Source organism: Diabrotica virgifera, chromosome 8, assembly GCF_917563875.1.
Source record: "Diabrotica virgifera virgifera chromosome 8, PGI_DIABVI_V3a".
Classification (NCBI taxonomy): Eukaryota; Metazoa; Arthropoda; class Insecta; order Coleoptera; family Chrysomelidae; genus Diabrotica; species Diabrotica virgifera.
This window is the reverse complement of record NC_065450.1, coordinates 133,845,950-133,871,109: the sequence shown is the minus strand read 5'-3', so window position 1 is coordinate 133,871,109 and position 25,160 is coordinate 133,845,950. Positions and strand designations below refer to the sequence as shown.

The 25,160-nt window shown below is 33.3% G+C and overlaps 1 protein-coding gene across 1 annotated transcript in view; it reads left to right on the top strand.

Moving 5' to 3' along the window:
- The first annotated feature begins 231 nt into the window (after positions 1-231).
- LOC126889404 (macrophage mannose receptor 1-like) overlaps positions 232-25,160 on the top strand; it is a 29,657-nt gene continuing 4,728 nt past the window's right edge. The window contains exons 1-2 of the mRNA XM_050657662.1: positions 232-604; positions 21,300-21,408. Of these exons, the coding sequence (XP_050513619.1) occupies positions 452-604; positions 21,300-21,408 (262 nt within the window). The 5' untranslated portion in view covers positions 232-451. The remainder of the gene's footprint in view (positions 605-21,299; positions 21,409-25,160) is intronic.

Below are 25,160 nucleotides of genomic sequence, written 5' to 3'. Positions count from 1 at the left end.
ATTGCATTACGTCATTTATAATTTTTTCATATTACTCATTGTTTAATTTATGATCTGTGTTAACTTTTATTATGGTATTGTAAATGATCCATCCATATGCTAAATAAATAAAAAATAAGATTCCTGAATCCATAAATTCATTTTTGACTATAAGAAATCGTGTGTCAAATTATTAGATTAGTTAACATCAATACAATTCCTTAAATTTTATTTTGAATATATTAATGGAAGCTCAAGTTAGTGCGAAACTTATAAAATGTCTATTATTATAAACCAATATACCAAAATAGATTGACAGATAAAAATTAAATACGCATATTAATAAATTTCCAGTATGTCTGACTCATTAACAATATTGATAGTGATTCCCCTTGGGTTTTGTGGGTTCGGAAAATAGTGGTAATGTGATCTTAAATGACTTTAATTGAAGTGAAATTGTACAACCGTGAAGATGTATAACAAAGTAGTTCTTTTATGTTATTTGGTTTATGTCGTAACTGGAGAGGAAGCTCAGGTTTTTACATCCAAAACATTGTTTAGGAAAAGTGGTCCGAATTTTTTGGAGTTTCAAAACTATACATATTACTTTAATGTCGAATTTGAGGTAAGTAGTTATATACTTTGGTACGTTCTTTAACGGTAAAATATTGCAAAACCTCTAAATTTAAAAAAAACGCTTGGACTGACATGAAATTTAGCATACGCATAGCTAATAAGTCAAAGAAAAAAAGTGATATTGTGCCGATGTGTGCTTTTGCCCTGGGGGTGAGTGTTACCCCTTCTCGGGGGTGAAAAAGTATATGTCCAAAATAAGTTCGGAATTCGATATACTGACTAATTCTAAGCAACTTTTGTTCTATACAGTTTTTTCACCAATTCAATACTTTTCGAGTTAATTGCGAGTTAATTTGTTCATTTTTAAACAAAATAACCACGGATTTAGACGGTTTTTCGCAAATAACTCAAAAAGTAAGTACTGTGTCGAAAAAAATGTTTCTAATAAAAATATAGTTTATAAAAAATAGAAAAAATGGTGTATATATTAAGTCTGTAGACCCAGTACAAGCAAAGTTGTAGCTAATGAAAAGTAGGTTCTTATTCGTCAAATTCGAAATCGAATATTTCATCGAGAAATAACCAAAAAACGGAACACTTTTCGGGGAACACTCATTTTAACTTTTTTAAAATGTTTAAAAAAAGGTTTAGTTTTGTTTTTTAAAAAAACTTCTAACCTTAAAATTAAGTGAGTTATGCTCAAAATATTGTTGGTACCTTTTATTTTTTGGTAAAAAGAATCGCGAAAAGCACCCCCTAATTAGCATATCAAATAAAATCACTCGTTATCGCTTAACAAGTTACTTTATTTATTTATTCTTTATACGATCTGTAAGTATCAGCGGTTCAAAGTGCTTATTCTTGAAAAGGCTGTAGTTAAAATGGCTTGAACGAGTCACTAATCCCGAGTGTATGCAAACTTTGAACAGCCGTAGCATAACCGATTTTGTCTAATAGGAAAACAAGAAGTCCAAAATATTCAGAAAAGCAAAACGTACATTTTATTACTTTTTGAGATTTTTGGTATTACTAATAATTTTTAAGTTATTTTGAAAAAGAGCATTTTTTTTCAAAATTTAAAATTTTAAAAATTTTATTTTAAAACCTTTTTTTCCAAAAATAAGCAAGTTGAATCGACGAAACTTACAGATCTTATAGACACAACAAAAATAAAGCAACATGTGAAGTGGTAACGATTAATTCTATTTAAGTTGTTAATTAGAAGGTGATTTTCCCGATTTTTTTATGCCAAATCAAAACGGACCAATTGTATTTTGAGCGTAACTTGCTCACATTTGATGCCAGAATATTTTTTTATAAAAATGGACATAAAGCTTTTTAAACTATTTAAAAAAGTTGTAATGAGTTTTTTCCAAAAAGTGCTTCATTTTTTGGTTATTTCACGTTGAAATATATTTATTTGAAGTTTGGCGAATATGAACCTATTTTTCTTTAGCTATAACTCTGCTTCTACTAGGTATACTTACTAGGTATACATCTACTAGGTATAAAATACTTACTTTTTAAATTATTTGCGAAAATGGTCTAAAAACGTGTTTGTTTTGTTGAAAAATGAACATATTCACTCGCAAATAACTCGAAAAGTATTAACTTGGTGAAAAAACTGTATAGAATAAAAGTTGCTTAGAATTACGCATTTTATGGAATTTCGGACTTATTTTGAACGTATGTTTCTCACCCCCGAGAAAGGGTAAAACTCACCCCCAGGGCAAAAGCACACATCGGCACAATATCACTTTTTTCTTTGATATGTTGGCTATGCGTATGCCAAATTTTATGTCAATCCAAACGGTTCTTTAAAATTTAGAGCAAAAACCGTCAAATAATGGACTACTTAATTCTACGCAATTTTTAATACACTTCAGCTACGATATTTTCTTTTATCGCCAACCGTTACTAAAGTCATTCATTATTGTACTCATTTGACGCCATTTGCGGCAGTAAAGTAACACTTTATTGTACTGAAATAAGAATTTTACTTTACCTGCCGCGATTAATCAAATTAACCGAGATTGAATGTAAGTGGTCGATGGCAGTAATCGATTATTTATTTGAGTGAACTTAAAATTTATTTACTTTAATTATTGAAAATATTGTACACAATGTACGTTATTGTTAATTAAATTTATGCCAAAAAGTAAAATTCTGTAGTATTTTGCAATTATATTCATATAAAATTAATCAAAATTTTACCGATTTAGTAATTATTCAATATTCATAACTATCTATCGATTAAAAATCGAAAGCGGCATGCAGAAGTCACCTGTCATCACTGTCATATTTAAAAAATTTAAATTGAAAATTGTATTTATTCTAATAAAAGTGTTAAAACGAATATCAAATTATAGTACAGTAGTGCTGCTTTGGAAATGGAAGAAATTACATGAACGCCACCTGAAATCTGACTGAAATACGCAAGAAATCATTAGAGGCAGTTTCAGAGCTTCTCTCAGCAAAATCCATCGAAAAATACAATAGGCAATATGATATATTTAAAGCATGGCGTGAAAAAAATTGTATTACAAATTATAGTGAAAGTGTTTTACTAGCATATTTCTCTGAATTGCCTAAAGAATATTCTCCATCGACTATGTGGTCCTATTATTCAATGTTAAAGGCAACTTTCACCACAAATAATGACATAGATATAAGCAATTATAAAAAACTTACAGCTTTTTTGAAACAAAAAGGAAGGAATTACATTCCCAAAAAATCAAAAACCCTGCCGCAAGAAGAAGTGCTAAATTTCTTATTAAATGCACCTGATAACGATTATTTTTAATGATGAAGGTAATCCAACAAAAATAAAATTACTATTACATATTATATTGTACGTAAAGTTCTTTTTCATATCCTTGAATCTACCATGATTTATGTATAATGTCTTTTCATTTGATGTCAATTATTTTCTTTACATTTTTACTTGCATATTTGTTCTTTCTATACCTAATATCGGGCCGTGTCTACCAAGTGGTTGCGTAGGCTAGCGATATGTGTATCTAGTTACGGACTTGTCAGTACTTGGTTCGAATCCCCCGTAAGGAAAACTTTTTTAATTAATATTAATGGTTATTGACATACTTAGACTATTATAAGGACTAAGTACACACACTCTTTTTTCATTAGAAGGATATAATTAAGTAAATGTTAAGTAAGTGTTAATGTTTTTTATGATTGGCGATAAAATTTTGTATGCACCACGTCAGTAAAGACTCTTTATCGAACTCGTCTGTTATTCGCCTTGCTCGCTACGCTCGCTCGACTCATAATATCAGACTCGTTCGATAAAAAGTCACTTTACTGACTTGGTACATAAATAACCATTTTAAGTGCTTTGTTTTCCTAAAATCTCGACTACTAATCGTATTATTTATTAATCTGCTGCTGTCCAAAATAGTTGAAATTATTTCAGTATTGATGTTTTCTTATTCCCGGACAAGTTTTCCTTTAATTTTGCCTTCGATTATAGGTAAAATAATTGGCATCTTGGAATTCTTCCAAACTGGTCAAGTATTCTAATTTTTTCTTTCATAGTACACTTCGCGTCATAAAAAACTGGTACAACTCTTATAACCGAAAATCGTGTTCTTCAAGTTGTGTAAGTTGATCTTGTCAAATGTGTCATTCTAATTTCTAGGACAACGTTGCCAGTTCAACAAAAATATTTTATCAAACCAGTTACGGCCGGTTTCACAAAGTAAAGTTAGCTTGTGGCAGAGGTGTAACCAGGATGATCCTAAGGGGGGGTTACATCTACTTGAAGGTGTCTGGGGGTATGGAATAATAATGGTGTTAAGCGTATAGAGCTCAAAGTACATCCAAAAGGGGGGGTTATAACCCACAAAACCACCCCCTGGTTATGCCTATGGCTTGTGGTTAAGAGATAACCAGAAGTTACCCCAAAATATGCATTTAAGTTTCATAATTGTTACCCTTCTGGGTATACCCATAAGGGCAACTGTGTTGAGTTTCAAGATCCTTCAAACATTCTGGACATTAACTCAACCCTTTTCTCTGGTCATTAAATTTATTAGATACGGTTTTATGTTGTTAATGATGAAAATAATATGTACCTATCTAAAAACTTCATACATTATTGAACGTTATTTTTTTTATTTAGATTTAGTGCAATTCCGTTATCTGTGATGGCAACAACGAAGTGATTCACGAACCATTGTATCCAGTTAGAACACAGGTTTACACTGAAAAAAAAAGTGTACAAGTTTTATATGACGAGAAGTGTACCTATTAATACACTGCGCGTCAGAGAAAACGGGCACCCTACAAAATGGGTCATATTTGATGTCTCGAATTTCCTAAACCTCTTGTCAAATTTAAGTGATTTTTTTAATATGTTATAGCTTTATTCCTTAAAAATATCGCTGTAATAATATTGTACCTAAACAGTTAAATTTTCATTGTATAACGGGTGGGCCAATCAACTGTGTCTTTTTTGAGTTCGCAATACCCTGTGGACTATTCTAGCATCTATAAAACACTGAAATTAAAACCCAACTATAGCCTCAGGTTTTCTTACCATTCTGTTTTTCGATTCATTAACTTATGTGGGATAATAAAAAAGTAAGGTAATTTAACAGCTAGCCATGTTCTTCGTCAATACAGGGTGTTTCTAAATAAGTGCGACACACTTTAAGGGGTAATTCTGCATGAAAAAATAATGATCGTTTGCTTAGTAAACATATGTCCGCAAATGCTTCGTTTCCGAGATACGGGATGTTAATTTTTTCTTACAAACTGACGATTTATTTATTGCTCTAAAACCGGTTGAGATATGCAAATGAAATTCGGTAGGTTTCAAGACGTAGTTATTGCGCATTTTTTGACATACAATTAAGAATTTTATATTCACTATTGGCGTGCCTACGGGTCATATTACTCGGTCATATTATCCGTATGCACACCAATGGTGAATATAAAATTCTTAATTCCATGTATGTAAGTTGTGTAGTAGGGCAACGGTTATTTTATTCCATAACTTTTTTGTCTTTAACTTTGAAGTATTTTTGACAATTGATTATTAAACTCTGAGGTATTCTAGGACTAAAAGGTACTCTTGCTGTAAGTCGGTATGATTTACCGTTTTCGAAAAAAATCGATAAGAAAATTTTCCGTTTTGTGAATTTGAAAAAATTTTCAAAAAAAAACTGTTCAGATAAAAATCGATTTTATCAATTGCGAATTTCTAGTAATGGTCTTAAACATCTGTTTTGGGAATGTCAACGGTTATTTTATCGATTTATCAGTTGCGCCTTTAATTTTTAAGTAGTTTTGACACCGTGTGTGTGTGTGTACTTGGTTTTTTTGACTGTGAACTTAATCAATTAGCCGAACTTATTTTGCTCTAGAGACATGTTTACAAACATTGACTATGGTTTATATCATACTATCTACCGTGATAACAATGATTTACACTTCAATATTTATTTACATTTGTAGTTATTTTTGATTACTATGTGCTATATACATGTATATAATTATTATTAATATTTTTTGTTGTTTTTATTATTATTTTTTATTTATTATTATTTTTTTTTATTTATTTTTTTTTGTTTTTTTATTCAAGTTTTTTTATATGTATTTTTATATACAGGGTGTCCCAAAAGTAGTGGAACGGTCGAATATTTCGTGAACTAAACATCGGATCGAAAAACTGAAAAATACGTGTTCAATAATTTTCAAAAATCTATCCAATGACACCAAACACCAACCCCCACTACACCCCCTGGAGGTGGGGTGGAGGGTAACTTTAAAATCTCAAATGGAAACCCCTAGTTTTTCTTGCAGATTTGGATTCGTTACGTAAAAGTAAGCAACTTTTATTCAAGACATTTTTTTGAACTGTGGATAGATGGCGCTATAATTGAGAAAATCGATTTATCCTGATACCATAGGTAAATTATAGAAACGGTCTAATATCTCGAGAAATACACTTCCAAACGAGAAACCAAAAAAAAGGTTTTTAATACTTTTCGAAAACCTATCGAATAACACTAAACATGACCCTTCAACCCACCCCCTGGAGGTGGGGTGGGGGTAAATTTAAAATCTTAAATAGCAACCCCCACTTTTTATTACAGATTCGGATTCGTCATGAAAAATTAAGCAACATTTATTCAAAACATTTTTTAGAATTGTTGATAGATGGCGCTTTAATTGGAAAAATTCGATTTATTAGCGCCATCTATCAGCAATTTTAAAAAATGTTTCGAATAAATGTTGCTTAATTTTTCATGACGAATTCGAATCTGCAATAAAAAGTGGGGGTTGCTATTTAACATTTTAAATTTACCCCCACCCCGTCTCGAGGGGGTGGGTTGGAGGGGCATTTTTGGTGTTTATCGATAGGTTTTCGAAAAATATTAAAAACCTGTTTTTTGGTTTATCATTTGGAAGTGTGTTTCTCGAGATATTAGACCGTTTCTTTAATTTACCTATGGTATCAGGATAAATCGTTTTTCCCAATTATAGCGTCATCTATCCACAGTTCGAAAAAATGTCTTGAATAAAAGTTGCTTACTTTTACGTAACGAATCCAAATCTGCAAGAAAAACTAGGGGTTTCTATTTGAGATTTTAAAGTTATCCCCCACCCCACCTCCAGAGGGTGTAGTGGGGGTTGGTGTTTGGTGTCATTGGATAGATTTTTGAAAATGATTAAACACGTATTTTTCAGTTTTTCGATCCGATGTTTAGTTCGCGAAATATTCGACCGTTCCACTAGTTTTGGGACACCCTATATATATTTTTTCTTTCATTATTAAATTTTTTTTAACGATTAAAGGAATTTAACGAGGAACACCATTGCTCAGGGGTCTTTCAGAGCAAAAGACACAAACATGACCAGACCACGGAAAATAGGTACACAATTGGGTTAAACAAAGGAATCTTAAATATAGGTTTTCACAATTTTAGTTTAATATTAAGAATGTGTCTAATTAGGATCTCATATCTATTTAGGTATATTTTGACTGACAATAAGTGATTGCAAATTGAAAGGCTTTTGTATGCTAGTACAGTTAAAAATTTGATCAATAAAATTATTAATTTCCTGTTTTTTAATATCTTTGACACTAGATTATTAAATTATGAGGTATTCTAGTACTAAAATTTACTTTTGATTTAAGTCGATAAGATACACCATTTTATTTTAAATTTTTTTAAATTTTTTTCAAATTCAAAAAACGAAAAATTTTCAAAAAAACGGTGCTTCCTACTGACTTCAAGCAAAATTACCTTTTAGTACTAGAATACCTCAGATAATCCAAAGTCCAAAATACTTAAAAGTTAAAAACAAAAAGGTTATGAGATAAAATAACCGTTGCCATACCCATAACGGATGCCTATGACCGGTACTAGAAATTGGCAATTGATAGAGTCGATTTACCTCTGGAAGATAAATAGGAGTACCAGTTTTTTTCTAAATAGAAGCGGTCTGGAACTATTTAAAAAAACTAATTACAAGGCTCCATATTTAAAGAGCTCTAGCTCCCTAGGTAGCATTTTCAGACTAGGTGAATTGGGTTAAATTATCTTAAATTATATGAGAAATCTCCAGTCTTCGTTTGTGAGATATTTTTTGTGATCCAGAAATAGATATTTCTCAGAACATCGCAATCATCATCATCATCACCAGTCTGGTTTTGCAACTAGTAAAGTCACTGAAGGTTTTCACCTCCGATTTCGTTGAACTTTCATCGATTTTCATAAAAATTGGTGTGTAGTTATAAGATACTTCAAGGAACAAAAGTGACATGATGCCAACTTGCGCTTTTACCCTGGGGGTGGATGCCACCCCTTCTCGGGGGTGAAATTTTTTTATTAAAAATAATACCAGAAATCGATAGAGGGACAACTTCTAAGCAAAATTTGTTATATAAAGTTATTAACATAAATCAATACTTTTTGAGTTATTAAATAGCAAATATTTTATTTTTCTTAAAAAAATGCATGTTTTAAAGCTGTTTTTCACGTATTTATTAAAAACTATAAGCTTTTGTAAAAACCTATTATTACCAAAATGAAAGATAATAAAAAATTTAATACACTCCCCACTTAAAAAACTAAACTAATGTTATTTAAAAGTGAGTTATGGGTAATTGAATGTATATTTTTTACGACGAGTACTCAAATCTAAGTATTCAAGCTTACATAACGGGAAAACGATGCATTTTATACAATATACTTGTTAAGCACTTGTCAAAGTACTTCGAAATACCTATCAAATGAGCTACGGTAGAAGTTAATAGCATCGAAATTAAGCATTATGATGAAAATAAGCGAACCTTTCGATTTTTTTAGAAAAAAGTGAAAAATAAAACATACGCCATTTCCACAAAAATTAAAGTTTGTAGTAATCCTCACAAAAATTTTTTTAGGTTAACATAGTTAAAAATTTCAATAATTTTGACCGGTTTAGAATGCATATTTTTGAAAAAAAGATATAATTTAAAAAAATCAGAATTTTTTAAATTATCGTACTTTTCATTTCTTTTGATAATAACTCCAAAAATACTCATTATACGTAAAAAGTTATATATAACTAAATTTTAGTTTTTCCAGTTACAAATACTGAACCCATTTCACTATTTCCGTAGAATAAAAAATAACCGAGATAGAAACGTTTAAAATTTCAATTTTGCTGCGAGAACCATGTAACCGGGGCCATTTAACCTTTATTTTTAAAAAAGTAAGAGGCCAAAAGACTAATTTTGACGTTTTTTAATAGCTCTTAGAATTAGCTTTTAATTAGATTTTAGGTAAACCTGATATCTTAAAAATTAACGGAGTTATTTACAAAAAAAAAATAACATTTTTTGGAAACATTTTTAAAAGATACATTTCGACACATTTTTGGTGCATAAATTTTAATGCTATTAACTTGTTCGAGGGCTTATTTGATAGATATTTCTATGAACTTTGACAAATGCTTAATAAGTTTATGTTATGAAATGCATCATTTTCCCGGTATTTAAGCTTTAATACTTAGATTTGGGTACTCGACGAAAAAAATATACATTCAATTATCTATAACTCACTTTTAGTTAAGATTAAAAGGTTTTTCTAGTAAGGAGTTTATTGTATTTTTTATTAGCCTCAATTCTGATAATAATAATTTTTTGTAAAAACTTATAGTTTATGAGTTATTTATGAAAAATCGTTTAAAACATGCATTTTTCTAATGAAAAATTAAAATCTTTGATCTTTAATCACTCAAAAAGATTTGATTTATTTTAATAACTTTATATAACAAATTTTGCTTATAATTTGTCCCTCTATCGAATTGTGGGGTTATTTTTAACAAAATTATTTTCACCCCCGATTAGGGGTGGCTTCCACCCCCAGGGTAAAAGCGCAAGTTGGCACCATGTCACCTTTGTTCCTTGAGATATCCTCTAACCACTGACCAATTTTCATGGAAATCGATGGAGGTTCAACGAAATCGGAGGTCATAGGTCATATCCACCTTCAGTGACTGCACTAAACCCTGTGTTGGTCCTAGCCTCTTCAAAGATTTCTATCTAGTCGTCACTATCCATCGCTTTCTTCGGCGACGTCTTCCTCGACGTTATAAAGGAACTTTGTTCTGGATCTTCCTATTGCTCTCTGACTAACAGACCAAAGAGCATTTTTTTCTAGCTGAGTAATTTTTTTCCATTGGTATGATATGACCTAACCACCTACGACATCCTATCTTTAAGTATTTTACGACATCTGGTTCTTGGTGTAATATTCTATGAAGTTCTAAGTTGTATCGTCTTCTCCACGTTCTATTGTCATTCACCGCAGGCCCGGACTGGGCCGCCGGCCCACCGGCCAGCGGGCCGGTACGCCTTTTGCCTTGGTTAGTATCTATCCATTAAAAAAATTAAACGCTGAAAAATTTTTTTTAACCTTTACACAAAAATGATAGCTATCATTCCCCTAAAAAATGTTTTTACTTGCTTCTGATTTCGCCGTTTGGCACCGAAGGCGCACCATAAGCCTACATAATAAAGCCAGTGGCTACAACAAAATACCAGATATCAGATAATCAAATAGCTTACTTAGATACGATAAGCGGCACCCTCGAAGACCATTTTTACTATTCGGGCGCCTTTCTTAGGTTGAATATCCGCTGTTTCTATTGTAATAAATAGCTTAGATGCGACGCGCGGCGCTCTCGAAGACTATGTTTGTGATTCGGGCGCCTTTCGTGGGTATCAATTTCCGCTGATTCTATTATAAAATAGCTTAGATGGAACGAGCGGCGCCCTCGAAGACCATTTTTACGATTGGTGCACCTTTCGTGGGTATCAATTTCCACTGTTTATCAAATAACGGATATTTATACCTATGGAAGGCGCCCAAATCGAAAAATGATCTTCAAGGGCGCTGCGCGTCGCATCTAAGCTATTTGATTATCTGATACCTGATACAAAGAGTGTTGCATCCCACCATTGGACTAAAATATACAGGTGTAGTTTTCAGTGCTCCAAAACTACATTATACATGCAGGATTGTTGTATCCCAAACTCCTAAATAATGAAGCCAGTGGGTACAAGAAAATACAACTTGTATCAGGTATCAGATCATCAAATAGCTTAGATGCGACGCGCAGCGCCCTCAAAGACCATTTTACGATTCAGACGTCTTTCGTAGGGTCAATATCCGCTGTTTCTAAATATTATAATAAGTACCTTAGATGCGACGCGCGACGCCCTCGAAGACTATTTTTATGATTCGGGCGCCTTTCGTGGGTATCAATTTCCGCTGTTTCTATTATAAAAAATAGCTTAAATGCAACGAGCGGCGCCCTCGAAGACCATTTTTACGATTGGGGCACCTTTCGTGGGTATCAATTTCCGAAGTTTATCAAATAACGGATATTTATACGCGAAAGCACTACGCGTCGCATCTAAGCTCTTTGGTTATCTGATACCTGATCTCTCGATCAACTCCTTCACATCCTCGCATATCGGACCAATCAAGCCAAGAGCATCCACAAAAGCTTCCTGATTTGAAAATCTTTTTAGATCGCTATCTTCATTTTTCCGTTTCTTCCTTTTGCTCGTTAGTTCAAAACTCACATACTTATGGAAGCTGAGCGGTTGTTCTTCCAAACCAGTCCAGCTTATGTCACTGTTTAGAAGTGATGTTGAAACCAGCGAGAGGTCCAGAAAGGATTCACTATTACTTCTTAGGAACGTAGGTGGCTTACCGTCATTTAGCACGGTAAGCGCCATGGCGTGGATCTATTCTTATAGGTATTCACCTCTCGAAGCGGGACGTTTGGTGAAACATAACAATTATACGCCAGCCGGTCTACAACTTATGCCTTAACATACCTATTAACATTCTTAACAGAGTGTCTGGTGATTCCAATACCTCGGTTCACCACATATACGGTCACGTCAGATCTCCTATCTTTAACGATTCTCTGTCGAAAGACCAAATGTCATACCTTCCCTTCGTGCGAGTGCCTCTGCAACGTCGTGAGCGGCCCTCGCCCTTTACACATTTGTTTAAAGTAACTGCGTATTAGATGGTTCTTATCTTTCTAACTTACTTACCCATACGCTGTCTGATTCCTGGTACTAGGTGTTTTCACCCACCCTGTTCTCATCGCTTGTGGCAGGGAGTCTCTTTAGGCCCCGCTTTTCTAGGATCAGTTTTTTACACTCCGGGCACTGTAAGCTGTCGGCACTGTGACCAGATTCTTTAAAAGTGAGGGAAAAAGTCGTCTCACTACTGCACTCTCGTGACTGGTGCCCTCTCCTTACCACATCTGTAGTAGGAGTCCTCCCTGTTTTCTCTCTTGCAGTCCGTTTTACTATGCCTGAACTGCAGGCATCTAAAGCACCCCTGGACACGCAGTCTCTCTCGTATCTTGCATGAGTTCCAGCCAATAGGCATATGTTCTCTTTCCAGTGCCTTCTTGGCTGCGATACGTGTCAGTCCAACCGTGACGTTTGTGTTCTCTATTTTCCTTATACACACGAGTTTGACGTCGTCAGGCTCCCTGCTGCCGGTATACATTCGAACTTGTCTCAGGATTTCTACCTTGGGACTCCTCCGTCTATATCAAATAGGTACACCTGGACGTTCCCTCCGTGCGGGCCACGATAGTCTTTTTCAGGCGCTTGGTCTGTTCTTTCCCTGTCACTTCCAGGATGAGGTCCCCTTTTATGCCTTCTTCAGTGCTTTTAACGCTAATCCCCTTCTTCCTCGTATCTACGCTACCCTTGATTTTCTTGAGCAACTCGGCGTAGGATTTTCTGCCTCCCTTCACGATCCCCTTCTAGGTATCCACTCCCCTTTCCCCGAGTTTATACTCCTCCAGCGCGAGGTAGAGGTCCACACCCATAAAGGTGAATTCCAGAAGCTTCCTGAGGTTTGCTACCTCTATAGCCCCCACTACTATTAGGTATGCCTCTCTGGTCTCCATGTCTTCCCTCAATTTATAAATAATTGCCAGTAGTCTTTCGTCCTCGTCCATTTCCGTCACCCTTGTCTCTACGGGGGACCATGAAAATAGTCTGACGGTTCAAAAATGGGGGACCATGAAAATAGTCATAGTATCAAGTTGGAGGTACTCCACCTCTCCTGGTGTGTTTACACCTCGTGCACATATTTTTCAGTTCATGTTTTTCCCTTATCAGTTCGTGAAACCTTTCTTCCTCACCGAAAAGTCCATGTTCCATGACCACTACTAAGTCGTCTGCAAGTTTATTCCCTCTTCCCGGTTTAGCCACCTTATAGTGATCCTCTTCCAATTCGACTTTATAATGTCCTTTATTTTTTCAAAGCCCCTTTCCCCCGAGTTCAGGACCGTTGCGATCATTTTTATCTCTCCTTCACTAAGATTTTCGGGGAAGAACTCGTTGAAATCCATCTGTGTGGACACTCATACAGTCTCCCTAGTCGTTTTTTTCCTCACCGGTTTTTTTCTTCACCGGTTTTCTACACTATTCAATTTCGTTTCTTAATGCTGCCGAGGGGGACTTGTCTGAAAGTAACCTCCATGTCTTCGGTGACTTTCTTAAGGTTTTGTACCTCATTCTTGATCTCGACCTTAATGTTTGTTTGGTCGGACATTAGTTTCACTAAATTATTTGTAACGCTGGTAAGTTTCTCCATTGCTCTTACCATGGCCGTTATGTCCGAGCTCTCCTCCTTCTCTCTAAGTCTCTAGGTGTTTTCTCCCCAAGTGAGGAGCTCCTTTGCAAGGTTGTCTCCTCTGGAAGATCCGTCTTGATCAGGTCGCTACCCCTGACTGGAGATCTTCCAACAGATCTTCTTCCGAAGATCATAGTCTCATCCTTCCTCTTCGCTTGTTATTTTCCCTTTGTTCCCTTTACTACAATGAACACCTTATCATCTCATTCATAGCTTGTTCCAGCTGCACCATCACTGGTGACTCGCTCCATTATCCCTTCGTTTTGTTGTTTCCCTTTTTCCTGCATGATTAAATACTTATCCATATAGTTCCCACGAGTAGGAGTGAATTATACTGTCTGGCGAGGCAGTGCGCCCTTGCGAACGCTAAGGCTTGAATTACAAAGGAGTTTCACCAGTTCTCCGAGAGCTCCGTTTGCGACCGTCTGACGTTAGGCCTTTCACCACTTAGGCACGGATCGCCTGACACCGTGTGTGGTTGCGGATTTTTTATCGAGGTTTACTCTTATGCTATATGGAATTTAGTAAAAAATTTGAAAAAATTCAAAAGGTGACTTCTATTGAACACAAATTATCATGATTTTTGTTAAATGTTTTTGAACCAATAGATTCTTTTGAAGTAGCAAGTAAAAATTACTCACACTTTCCGAAAATTGTTTTGGAGTCTTCAGAGAGTATCAAAGATTGTAAGCAGAGTAAAACGGATACTGGGAAACTGAAGCTATATTTTTGTGGAATCTTAATATAATTTACTATTCTCAATAAAAATAATAAATTATTTTATGGATTTTAATTAAAATTAGTAATATTGATTTACTTTACACGCCTTAGAATTTCAAAACAGTTTGATGTCAAAGCTTAAGAGGAAGGTCTGGCGCCATTGTTTAGATATTACATTTTTCGCCTTTTTTAGAATTTGGGCTGGCGCCTTTTTTAGAATTTGGGCTGGCGCCTTTTTTATAATTTGGGTTGGCGCCTTTTTTATGAGCCAGTCCGGTCCTGTCACCGCTCCATAGATTCGCCTTAATAGTTTTCTTTCGAAACATCCTATTTACATGTTTTCATTAGTTTTTGTTAAAGTTCAGGTCTCTAAAACATACATATTATTATGTTCGGGCTAAACTGTCTTCTTTTTCTTCTTCTTCTTCTTCTTTTCCTTCTTCTTGTTCTTGTTCTTGTTCTTCTTCTTCTTCTTCTTCTTCTTCTTCTTCTTTTTCTTCTTCTTCCTCTTCTTCTTATAGGATATGGTTCCGTTTATTCTATCATCCCAGCTTCTGTGATGTTTATGTCCATCTGTCATACCACCTCTTCGGGGGTGTTCTTTGGACTTTTTGTATTGTGTTTATTAGCCCAGTAAATGAACTGGAAATTCGGCGATACCGTGTAATTTTCAGGGGAAACTCCGAATTACATGAAAATTTGGATTTAGGTTCTACTTACCCTCCACTTCAAAGTTGAAATTGTGCCGTTGGTTGCTTTTACTTGGGGGTGACAGTCACCCCTTCTCGGGGGTGAAAAAACATACGTTCAAGATAAGAGCGGAAATTGATAAATTGACTAATTTTAAGCAACTTTTGTTCTATAAAGGTTTTTTTACCTAAGTCAATACTTTTCGAGTTATTGGCCATTGAAAATGTTGATTTTTCGAAAAAAGAACTACGTTTTCAGACGGTTTTTTACAAATAACTCAAAAAGTAAATATTTTATCGAAAAAAATATCCTTAACAAAAGTGTAGCTTATAAAAACCCAAAAAAATGGTGTATCACTAAAGTCTATCAATCAAATAAAAACAAAGTTGTAGCTCATGAAAAATACGTTCTTATTCGTCTAATTCCAAATCGAACATTTCAAGGTGAAATCACCGAAAAATTAAGCACTTTTCGGGAAAAACCCATTTAAACTTTTTTAAAGTGTTGTAAAGTGTAAAGCTTTGTTTTAATTGTTAACAAAAGTTTTAGCATTAAAAATAAGCGAGTTACGCTTAAAATAAAGTTGGCCCTCTTTTTTTTGTAAAAAATCATGAAAATCTCGCCGTGTCTAGCTCCCCAAATGAAATTAATCGCTACCGCTTTACAAACAATTTACTTACGTATCTATTTTTTATATGATCTGTCAGTCTCACCAGTTTAAAGTGTTTATTATTGAAAGGATTATAATTGAGAAAGCTTGAATGGGTTACTAATCACGAGTGTATGCAAATTTTGAATAGCCATATCTTAACCAATTTTTGTCTTACGGAGAAACACAATGAAACTAGCATATTTATAATAGCAAAACCTACATTTTTTTACTCTTTAAGATTTTTCTTATCACTAATTAGTTCATGTGGTGAGACCGCTCCCGTCTGAAAAAAATTTCTGATTCGGTTTATTTGTGGATTCCTATTCAAAAATGTCCCCTTTAAACAAATCTGAAGGGTGCCGGGCGGAATTTTTGGGTAGAAATTGTTTAAACAATTTTTTTAAACAAATACAAAAGATCTTGTTTTTTTGCTCTGAAATATATATTTTTGATTTTTTGGGTCAATATAAACAAGAAAGGTATCTTGTAATTTTTCTCAGAAATTAATAGTTTTGGAGTTATAGGCGATTTAAAATATGAAAAATGCGAAAATACGCATTTTCGAGGCTTAAAACTCATATTTAAATTAGTATTTTTGACGTTGCCAGATACGCAGATTGAAGACTGAACATTCAGCTCAAAGATTCTGAAGAGTGATCGCGTCTAACTTTAATTTATACCGTTGTTTTTTAATTGTTAAATATGCGTGTTTATCCGATTTTTTTACCGGTGCGGCGGGCTCCATTTCAAAAATCTGCTATTTTTCTCCGAAAAATATTTTTTCTAGATTCTTTGTGATATTCTAAATAAAATAAGTTTCTTGCGATTTTTCTCAAAAGTTAATAGTTTTTAAGTTATAACCGATTTAAAATCCGAAAAATGACAAAAAAACACCCGTGTTGAGCTGGTCTCCCCACTTGCAAAAATAAAAAAAAATAGCCCTGATTTATGAGCTATTTATGAGCTTTCATATTCCGCAAACTAAAAATTTTGAGCTCGTTCCACTGAGCAGAAATTTAATACTTATTGGGGGGGGGGGGGCTGAGTCAGCCCCCCCACTAATTAAAAATAGGAATATTGAATCGGTTTTTGCGGCAGAATTACGAACTATTTATGAGCTCTTGAAATTATATAGTTTCGATTTTTGAGCTCATCCCCTTCACTCCCAAACAACCCTTTAATTGATTTAACTTAAGAGAAAAATGCTGAGAAAACTTAAAATATATCGTATTACGGATATAATTCCTATAGCTTATATACTCTAAGAATAAACTATTAAATCACTTGCATTTGGATTATTGAGCTACAACCCCTTCGCAAGAAAACCACCCTATCTTCCCGGCTTAAGAGAAAGTTGTACTTAAAATGCATTAAATGCAGAAAATTGCAATTTATTTTGTATAGTGCAGTCACTGAAGGTAAAAATCAACGATTACCTTCAATTTCGGTGAACCTTCATCGATTTTCACGAAAACTGGTAAGTGGTTAGAGGATACGTCAAGAAACAAAGGTGACGTGGTTCCACCTTGCGCCTTTACCCTGAGGGTGGATACCGCCCCTTCTCGGGGGTGAACATTATTTTATAAAAAATAACTGCACAAATCAATAAAAGAACAAATTAAAAGCAAAATTTATTATATAAAGTTATTAAAATAAGTCAATACTTTTTAAGTTATTAAAGATCAAAGATTTTAATTATTCGTGAAAAAAAATGCATGTTTTGAAGCGGTTTTTCGTAAATCACTGAAGAACTGTAAGTTTTTACAAAAAAGTTAATAGTAGTTTAATTCGTATAACTTATATTCTAAAATCCCATCCCATATTCCCGGCTTAAGAGAGAGTTGTACTTAAAATAATTTAAATTAATTATTTGGCGACTACATATCGTTTAATAATTTATAAGCTCGCAAAATATACGCATTTCAATTATTGAATTGCCATTTTCTTTCTATAGTGCAGTCACTGAAGGTAAAAACCAACTATGACCTTCGATTTCGGTAAATCTCCATTCATTTTTACGAATTGACAATAACAACTTGCTGTTTTAGCCTGGGGTATATGTCACCCCTTCTCGGGGGTGAAAATTACTTTATTAAAAATAACCCCACAAATCGAGAGAGGGACAAATTGTGAGCAATATTTGTTATATAATGTTATTAAAATAAATCAACACTTTTTGAGTTATTAAAGATCAACTATTTTAATTTTTGTGAAAGAAAATGCATGCTTTAAAGCGATTTTTCATAAATAACTCAAAAACTGTAAATTTTTACAAAAAAGTTTTCATCACTAAAATTGAAGCTAATAAAAAATATAATAAATTTCTTACTTGAAAAACCCTTTAATGTTAATTTAAAGTAAGTTATTGGTAATTAAATGTATATTTTTTTCTGCGACTGTTCATGTTCAAATCTAAGGATTCAAGCTTAAATAACGGGAAAGAGATGCATTTTATAACACTTAGGTACTAAATACTTGTCAAAGTACTTAGAAATACCTATCAAAAATTAGCTCCAGAAAAAGTTGATAGCATCAAAATCCGCTCACCAATTTTCGTGAAAATGAATGGAGATTTACCGAAATTGAAGGTCATAGTTGATTTTTACCTTCAGTGACTGCACTATAGAAAGAAACTGGCAATTCAATAATTGAGATGCGTATATTTTGCGAGCTCATAAATTATTAAACGATATCTAGTCGCCAAATAATTAATTTAAATTATTTTAATTACAACTCTCTCTTAAGCCGGGAATATGGAATGGTTTTCTTGCGAAGGGGTTGTAGCTCAATAATCGAAAAGCGCGTGATTTAAGAGTTTATTCTTAGAATATAAGCTATACGAATTAAACTACTATTAACTTTTTTGTAAAAACTTACAGTTTTTCAGTGATTTACGAAAAACCGCTTCAAAACATGCATTTTTTTTTCACGAATAATTAAAATCTTTTATCTCTAATAACTTAAAAAGTATTGACTTATTTTAATAACTTTATATAATAAATTTTGCTTATAATTTTTTCTTTTATAGATTTGTGCAGTTATTTTTTATAAAATAATTTTCACCCCCGAGAAGGGGAGGTATCGACCCTCAGGGTAAAGGTGCAAGGTGGTACCATGTCACTTTTGTTTCTTGATGTATCCTCTAACCACTGACCAATTTTCGTGAAAATCGATGAAGGTTCACCGAAATTGAAGGTAATCGTTGATTTTTACCTTCAGTGACTACACTATACAAAATAAATTGCAATTTACTGATCTAAATGCACGTAATTTGGAAGCTTATAAATTATTAAATGATATGTAGTCGCCAAATAATTAATTTAATGCATTTAAGTACAACTTTTTCTTAAGCCGGGAAGATAGGGTGGTTTTCTTGCGAAGGGGTTGTAGCTCAATAATCGAAATGCACGTGATTTAATAGTTTATTCTTAGAGTATATAAGCTATAGGAATTATATTCGCAATACGATATATTTTAAGTTTTCTCAGCATTTTTCTCTTAAGTTAAATCAATTAAAGGGTTATTTAGGGGTGAAGGGGATGAGCTCAAAAATCAAAACTATATAATTTCAAGAGCTCATAAATAGCTCGTAATTCTGCCGCAAAAACCGATTCAATATTCCTATTTTTAAGCTGACTCAGCCCCCCCCCAATAAAGTATTAAATTCCTGCTCAGTGGAACGAGTTCAAAATTTTTAGTTTGCGGAATAAGAAAGCTCATAAATAGCTCATAAATCAGGGCTATTTGTTTTTTAATTTTTGCAAGTGGGGGGGGGGCAGCTCAACACGGGTCAAAAAAACGCCTTTTCGGATTTCAAATCGCTTATAACTTTCAAACTATTATTTTTTGGGAAAAATGTCAAGAAACTTATTTTATTTAGAATGCCCCAAAGAATCTAGAAAAAATATTTTTCGCAGGAAAATAGGAGATTTTTGAAACGGAGCTCGCCGCACCGGCAAAAAATCGGATAAACACGTATATTTTACAATTAAAAACAACGGTATAAATGAAAGTTAGACGCGATCATTCTTTAGAATCTTTGAGCTGAATGTTCAGTCTTCGATCTACGTATCTGGCAACGTCAAAAATACTAATTTAAATATGAGTTTTTAAGCCTCGAAAATGCGTATTTTCGCATTTTTCAGATTTTAAATCGCCTATAACTCCAAATCTATTAATTTCTGAGAAAATTTACAAGATACCTTTCTTGTTTAGATTGACCCAAAAAATCTAAAATTATATGTTCCAGAGCAAAAAAACATGATCTTTTGTATTTGTTTAAAAAAATTGTTTAAACAATTTCTGCCCAAAAATTCCGCGCGGCACCCTTCAGATTTGTTTAAAGGGGACATTTTTGAATAGGAATCCACAAAGAAACCACCGAATCAGAAATTTTTCCAGACGGGAGCGGTCTCACCACATGGACTAAATACTTTTTAAGTTATTTTGAAAAAATGAAATTTTTCAAAAATTTTTAGAAATTTTTTTTACTATAAAACCAAATGTTTTCAAAAATTAGCACTTCAAACCAATCAAACTTACAGATCATATAAACAATACACATACAGTTAAAATAAATGGTAAACCCAAACGATTAATTTCATTTAGGGTGCTAAATAGGGGGAGGTTTTCACGATTTTTTTTACAAAAAAAAGGGGGCAACTTTTTTTCAGTGTAACTCGTTTATTTTTGATGCTGTAAACTTTTGTAAAAAACAAACTGTAAACTTTTTTCGAATCTTTAAAAATGTTAATAAGGTTTTCCGAAAAACTCTTCTTTCTTCGGTGATTTCGCGTTGAATTATTCGATTTGGAATTAGACGAATAAGAACGTATTTTTCATGATCTACAACTTTGCTTCTACTCAATTTGTAGACTTTACTGGTACACCATTTTTTTCGTTTTTTTATAGGCTACACTTTTGCCAAAAATATCTTTTTCGATAAAATATTTACTTTTTGAGTTATTTGGGAAAAACGGTCTGAAAACGTAGTTTTTTTGTCGAAAAATCAACATTTTAAATCGCGAATAACTCAAAAAGTATTGACTTACGTAAAAAACTTTATAGAACAAAAGGTGCTTAAAATAAGTCAATTTATCCATTTCCGGCCTTATTTTAAAGAGCCGTTTTTCACCCCCCGAGAAGGGGTAAATTTCACCCCCCACGTAAAAGCAACCAACGGCACAAATTCAACTTTGAAGTGGAGGGTAAGTAGAACCTAAATCCAAATTTTCATGCAATTCGGAGTTGCCCCTGGAAAATACACTCCAAAACGGTCATTTATTGGGCGTATTTTTGCCCATTTCGCGATTAGTACTGTGTCTATTCTGTCGATATATGGTCTCTCCATTCCTTCATTCCTTATTCTCAATTATCTCAATAACTCTTTAGTTGGCAAAGAAGGACTTTACTTACAGACTTACACATCTTGTTTATTATCAAAATATATCTTGATTTTATTTTAAATTTAAGCATTATATTTTTAGATTAATTTTTACGGAGCTATGCAATATTGTAAACTACGTAACATGGAGTTAATAAATATTGATTCCGCAATTGAAAATGATAAAATTGGCCTACATATAATAGAAAAAGGTATGTACATGACTGCTTATGATTTTATTTAAGTGTTCTAAAAATAATTGTTTTTTATTTCAATGCAGACTGAGAATTTAAAAAAGTAAGGAATAACGCAGAAAACAAAAAATCGTCAATATAACTTAATTTACCTATGAATTTTACTTGCCAATAGTGTCAAAATTTCATAAATGTTAATAGTGTGTCAAAATTACATAATTAAATGAGATAAACTTGACAGTGCCTGCCATTGGACCAATTACAAACAAACATTACGGCGCGGTAAATTTAAATTATTTTTCTTAGTTTAAAAACATGGTATAGATCCACAGACTTCATAAATACACCATTTTTTCTTTTTTATTGGCTCCATTTTTGCTAACAAATATTTTTTCAATAAATACTTATCTTTTGAGTTATTTGCGAAAAACCGTCAGGAAACGTGTTTTTTTTGTTGAAAAAGAAAAATTTTCATTCGTAACTAACTTGAAAAATATTGACTTTTGAATTCAAAACTCAATAGAACAAAAGTTGCTTAGAATTAGTCAAGTTATCCATTTCCGGACTTATCTCGAACGTATGTTTTTCACCCCCGAGAAGTGGCGGCTTTCACCCCCCAGTTAAATCAACCCTTGGCTCAAGTCTAGTAATGAAGTAGAGGGTAAGAGGAATCTAAATCCAAATTTTCAACCAAATCCGTCGTAACTAGGGAAATTACACTCCAAAACGGTCATTTACTGAGCTATTAAGGACAGCTAATGAACATATTTTGATATTATAGGCAATACATGCAAGACGTATTTGTCTATAGGAGTGCATATAGATTTTCACTTCGAAAAAAATCAAACAAGGTAAAACTTATTTTAATTTAAGAAATGTTTAATAGGTCTGGATCCCGCGTATGAAAAAAAAGTTGATTAATAGCAAGCTGAAAATTTGTTAATAGCTTAAGGGTGTCTAGTCGGATAAACTTTGATATATGGGAACACTGGAACAGGGGCAGTTTTAATTGTGGAATAGGTTAAAAATTTGGAACGGTCAGACGACGAAAACGGCACATTTATTTTGTCCGACAGAATAGATTTAAACTCTCCGAACAGAGATTAAACTCTCATGCAAAAATCGGACTGCTATTTATCACCTGTCTTAATTCCTGTCATTTCACATATTCTACATGTTCCACTCATTAAAACGCCCATTTGGTGATAAATAGCAGTTTGATTTTTGCATGAGAGTTTAATCTCTGTTCGGAGAGTTTAAGTCTGTTCTGTCGGACAAAACACATGTGCCGTTTTCGTGATCTGACCGTTCCAAATGTTTAACCTGTTCCACAATTAAAACTTCCCCTGTTCCAGTGTTCCCATATATCAAAGTTTGTCCGACTATACACCCTTAAGCTATTAACAAATTTTCAGCTTGCTGTTAATCAACTTTTTTTGGTACGCGGGATCGAGGTCTATATAAAAAATAAAAATTTTTTGTCAATTAGAAAGATGTAATATTAAAAAAAATCCACAAAGAAAAAGAAAAATTTTTCCTGTAGTTGGCTGTATACCATCAATCACAAAATTGGAAAAAAATCCTTTGTTAAAGGTATAAATTTTTTTTATTAAAAATCCCTTTAAAGGGCTACAGCACAACAAAACGTTTACGATTTTTTAACAAAATCATCATCAGTGTTAAGATAAACTTGATGCTAGCTGAGCCACAAAAGAAAAATATTAGGGTAAACACCCTTTAAATATCACATTGATGCGTTATAAGTGCATACTTTGAAAAATTTCCTTGTGATGGTTACATGGAAACTGGGATAATGCCCCAAGGTATTGTTTAACCCAACACGTGGGATCTAAAATTTACTTGTTTACATACCGAAGACTTTCATTTTACCATTAAGTCTTCGGTATGTAAACAAGTAAATTTTGGATCCCATGTGTTGTGATATACATTACCTTGGGGCATTATCCCAGCTTCCATGTAACCATCACAAGGTAATGTTTCAAAGTATGCACTTATAACGCATCAATGTGATATTTAAAGGGTGTTTACCCTAATATTTTTCATTTGTGGCTCAGCTAGCATCAAGTATATCTTAACACTGATGATGATTTTGTTAAAAAATTGAAAACGTTTTGTTGTGATGTAGCCCTTTAAAGGGATTTTTAATAAAACAATTTTATACCTTTTACAAAGGATTTTTTTCCAATTATGTAATATTAATATTTAAACATAGTTTTTAATTCCAAATAAATTTTCATAATAATAATTTTTAAAATTATGGAATATAAAGGTACTTTACTCTTTAACGAAATTCATATTTTTGACATAACTCGTATAAAATTGATAAAATTTGATATCTGATGGTTGAGTTTTAGATTTTAGACTATGCAGAACATTTTATGGGGAATAACTTTTTTCGTAAAATTGATAAAAAAAAAGTTTCCCATATGGTTCCGAGCTACGCAGACACACTGTATAAGAGCTTCTGTATAAGAATTTTCAAATTGTAATGCCATATTCGGATTCAGGATAATCAAAAACAAAACAGAAACATATTTGATCAAAGTAAAATGATGAATTCAATGATATTTTTAAAATTATTTATACAAAACAATTGTTATTGTTTAAACAATTAATAAACAAATAGCGGCAAAATCTGTGAGTAGAACTCTTTCCTTTAACATGTAAATAAACTAACAAAAAAAGTTTTAGACAAATATAAGCTTGTTTGAATTATTCCGAAACACGGCATATTTTCGTTCTATCTTGACTCCCCTATGTACGAAATTTGATAAAAAACATGTTTCATTTGGTAAACAGATGGGTGAAAGTCGATCTAGACTCGGATCCCGTACTAAAAGTAAAGTTGTTATTGAAAAGGAGAAAAGGCTATAATAAGCGTAAAAACTAAAATAAGCATGGGATTAAAAAACAAATAAACATTAAAAGCACTGCCTTTCTGGCTCATTTTTGTTTCGAATTATTAATATCTTAGTTTGTCATTCTCTTTGCCTTATCCCTATGCGGGGTCGGCTTTCCTAATTGCATTTCTCCACACAATTCTATCTTGGATCATATCAATGTTAATCCCCTTTACCAACATGTCCTGCATTATCGCCTCTCCCCAGGTCTTCTTTGGCCTTCCTCTCCTACTCCTTCCAGGAATCTGCACTTCAGCTATTCTTCGTATTGGGTGATTAACGTCTCAACGTTGAACATGACCAAACCATCTTAACCTATGCTCTCTCATTTTTGCATCAATTGGTCCCACACCTAGACTTCCCCTAATATACTCATTTCTAATTTTATCCTTCTTTGTCACTCCACTTATCCATCTAAGCATTCTCATTTCCGCCACATGCATTCGTTGTTCCTCTTTCTTTTTCACTGCCCAACATTCAGTTCCGTACATCATAGCCGGTCTTATGGCTGTTTTATAGAATTTTCCCTTCAGCTTCATTGGAATTTTTCTGTCACACAACACACCACTCGCTTCTTTCCACTTCATCCATCCAGCCCCAATTCTACTGCATGCATCTCCATCTATTTCTCCATTACTCTGTAATACCGATCCTAGGTACTTAAAAATATTGCTTTTCACAATCATTTCACCATCCAAAGATACTATTTTATTTGTAGTAGCTCCATCTTTAAATGGACATTCCAAATGCTCTGTTTTTGTCCTACTAAGTTTTAAACCTTTTTCCTCCAGAGCTTGTCTCCACTGTTCCAGTTTTTGTTCTAAGTCTCTTTCACTATTTCCTACTAAC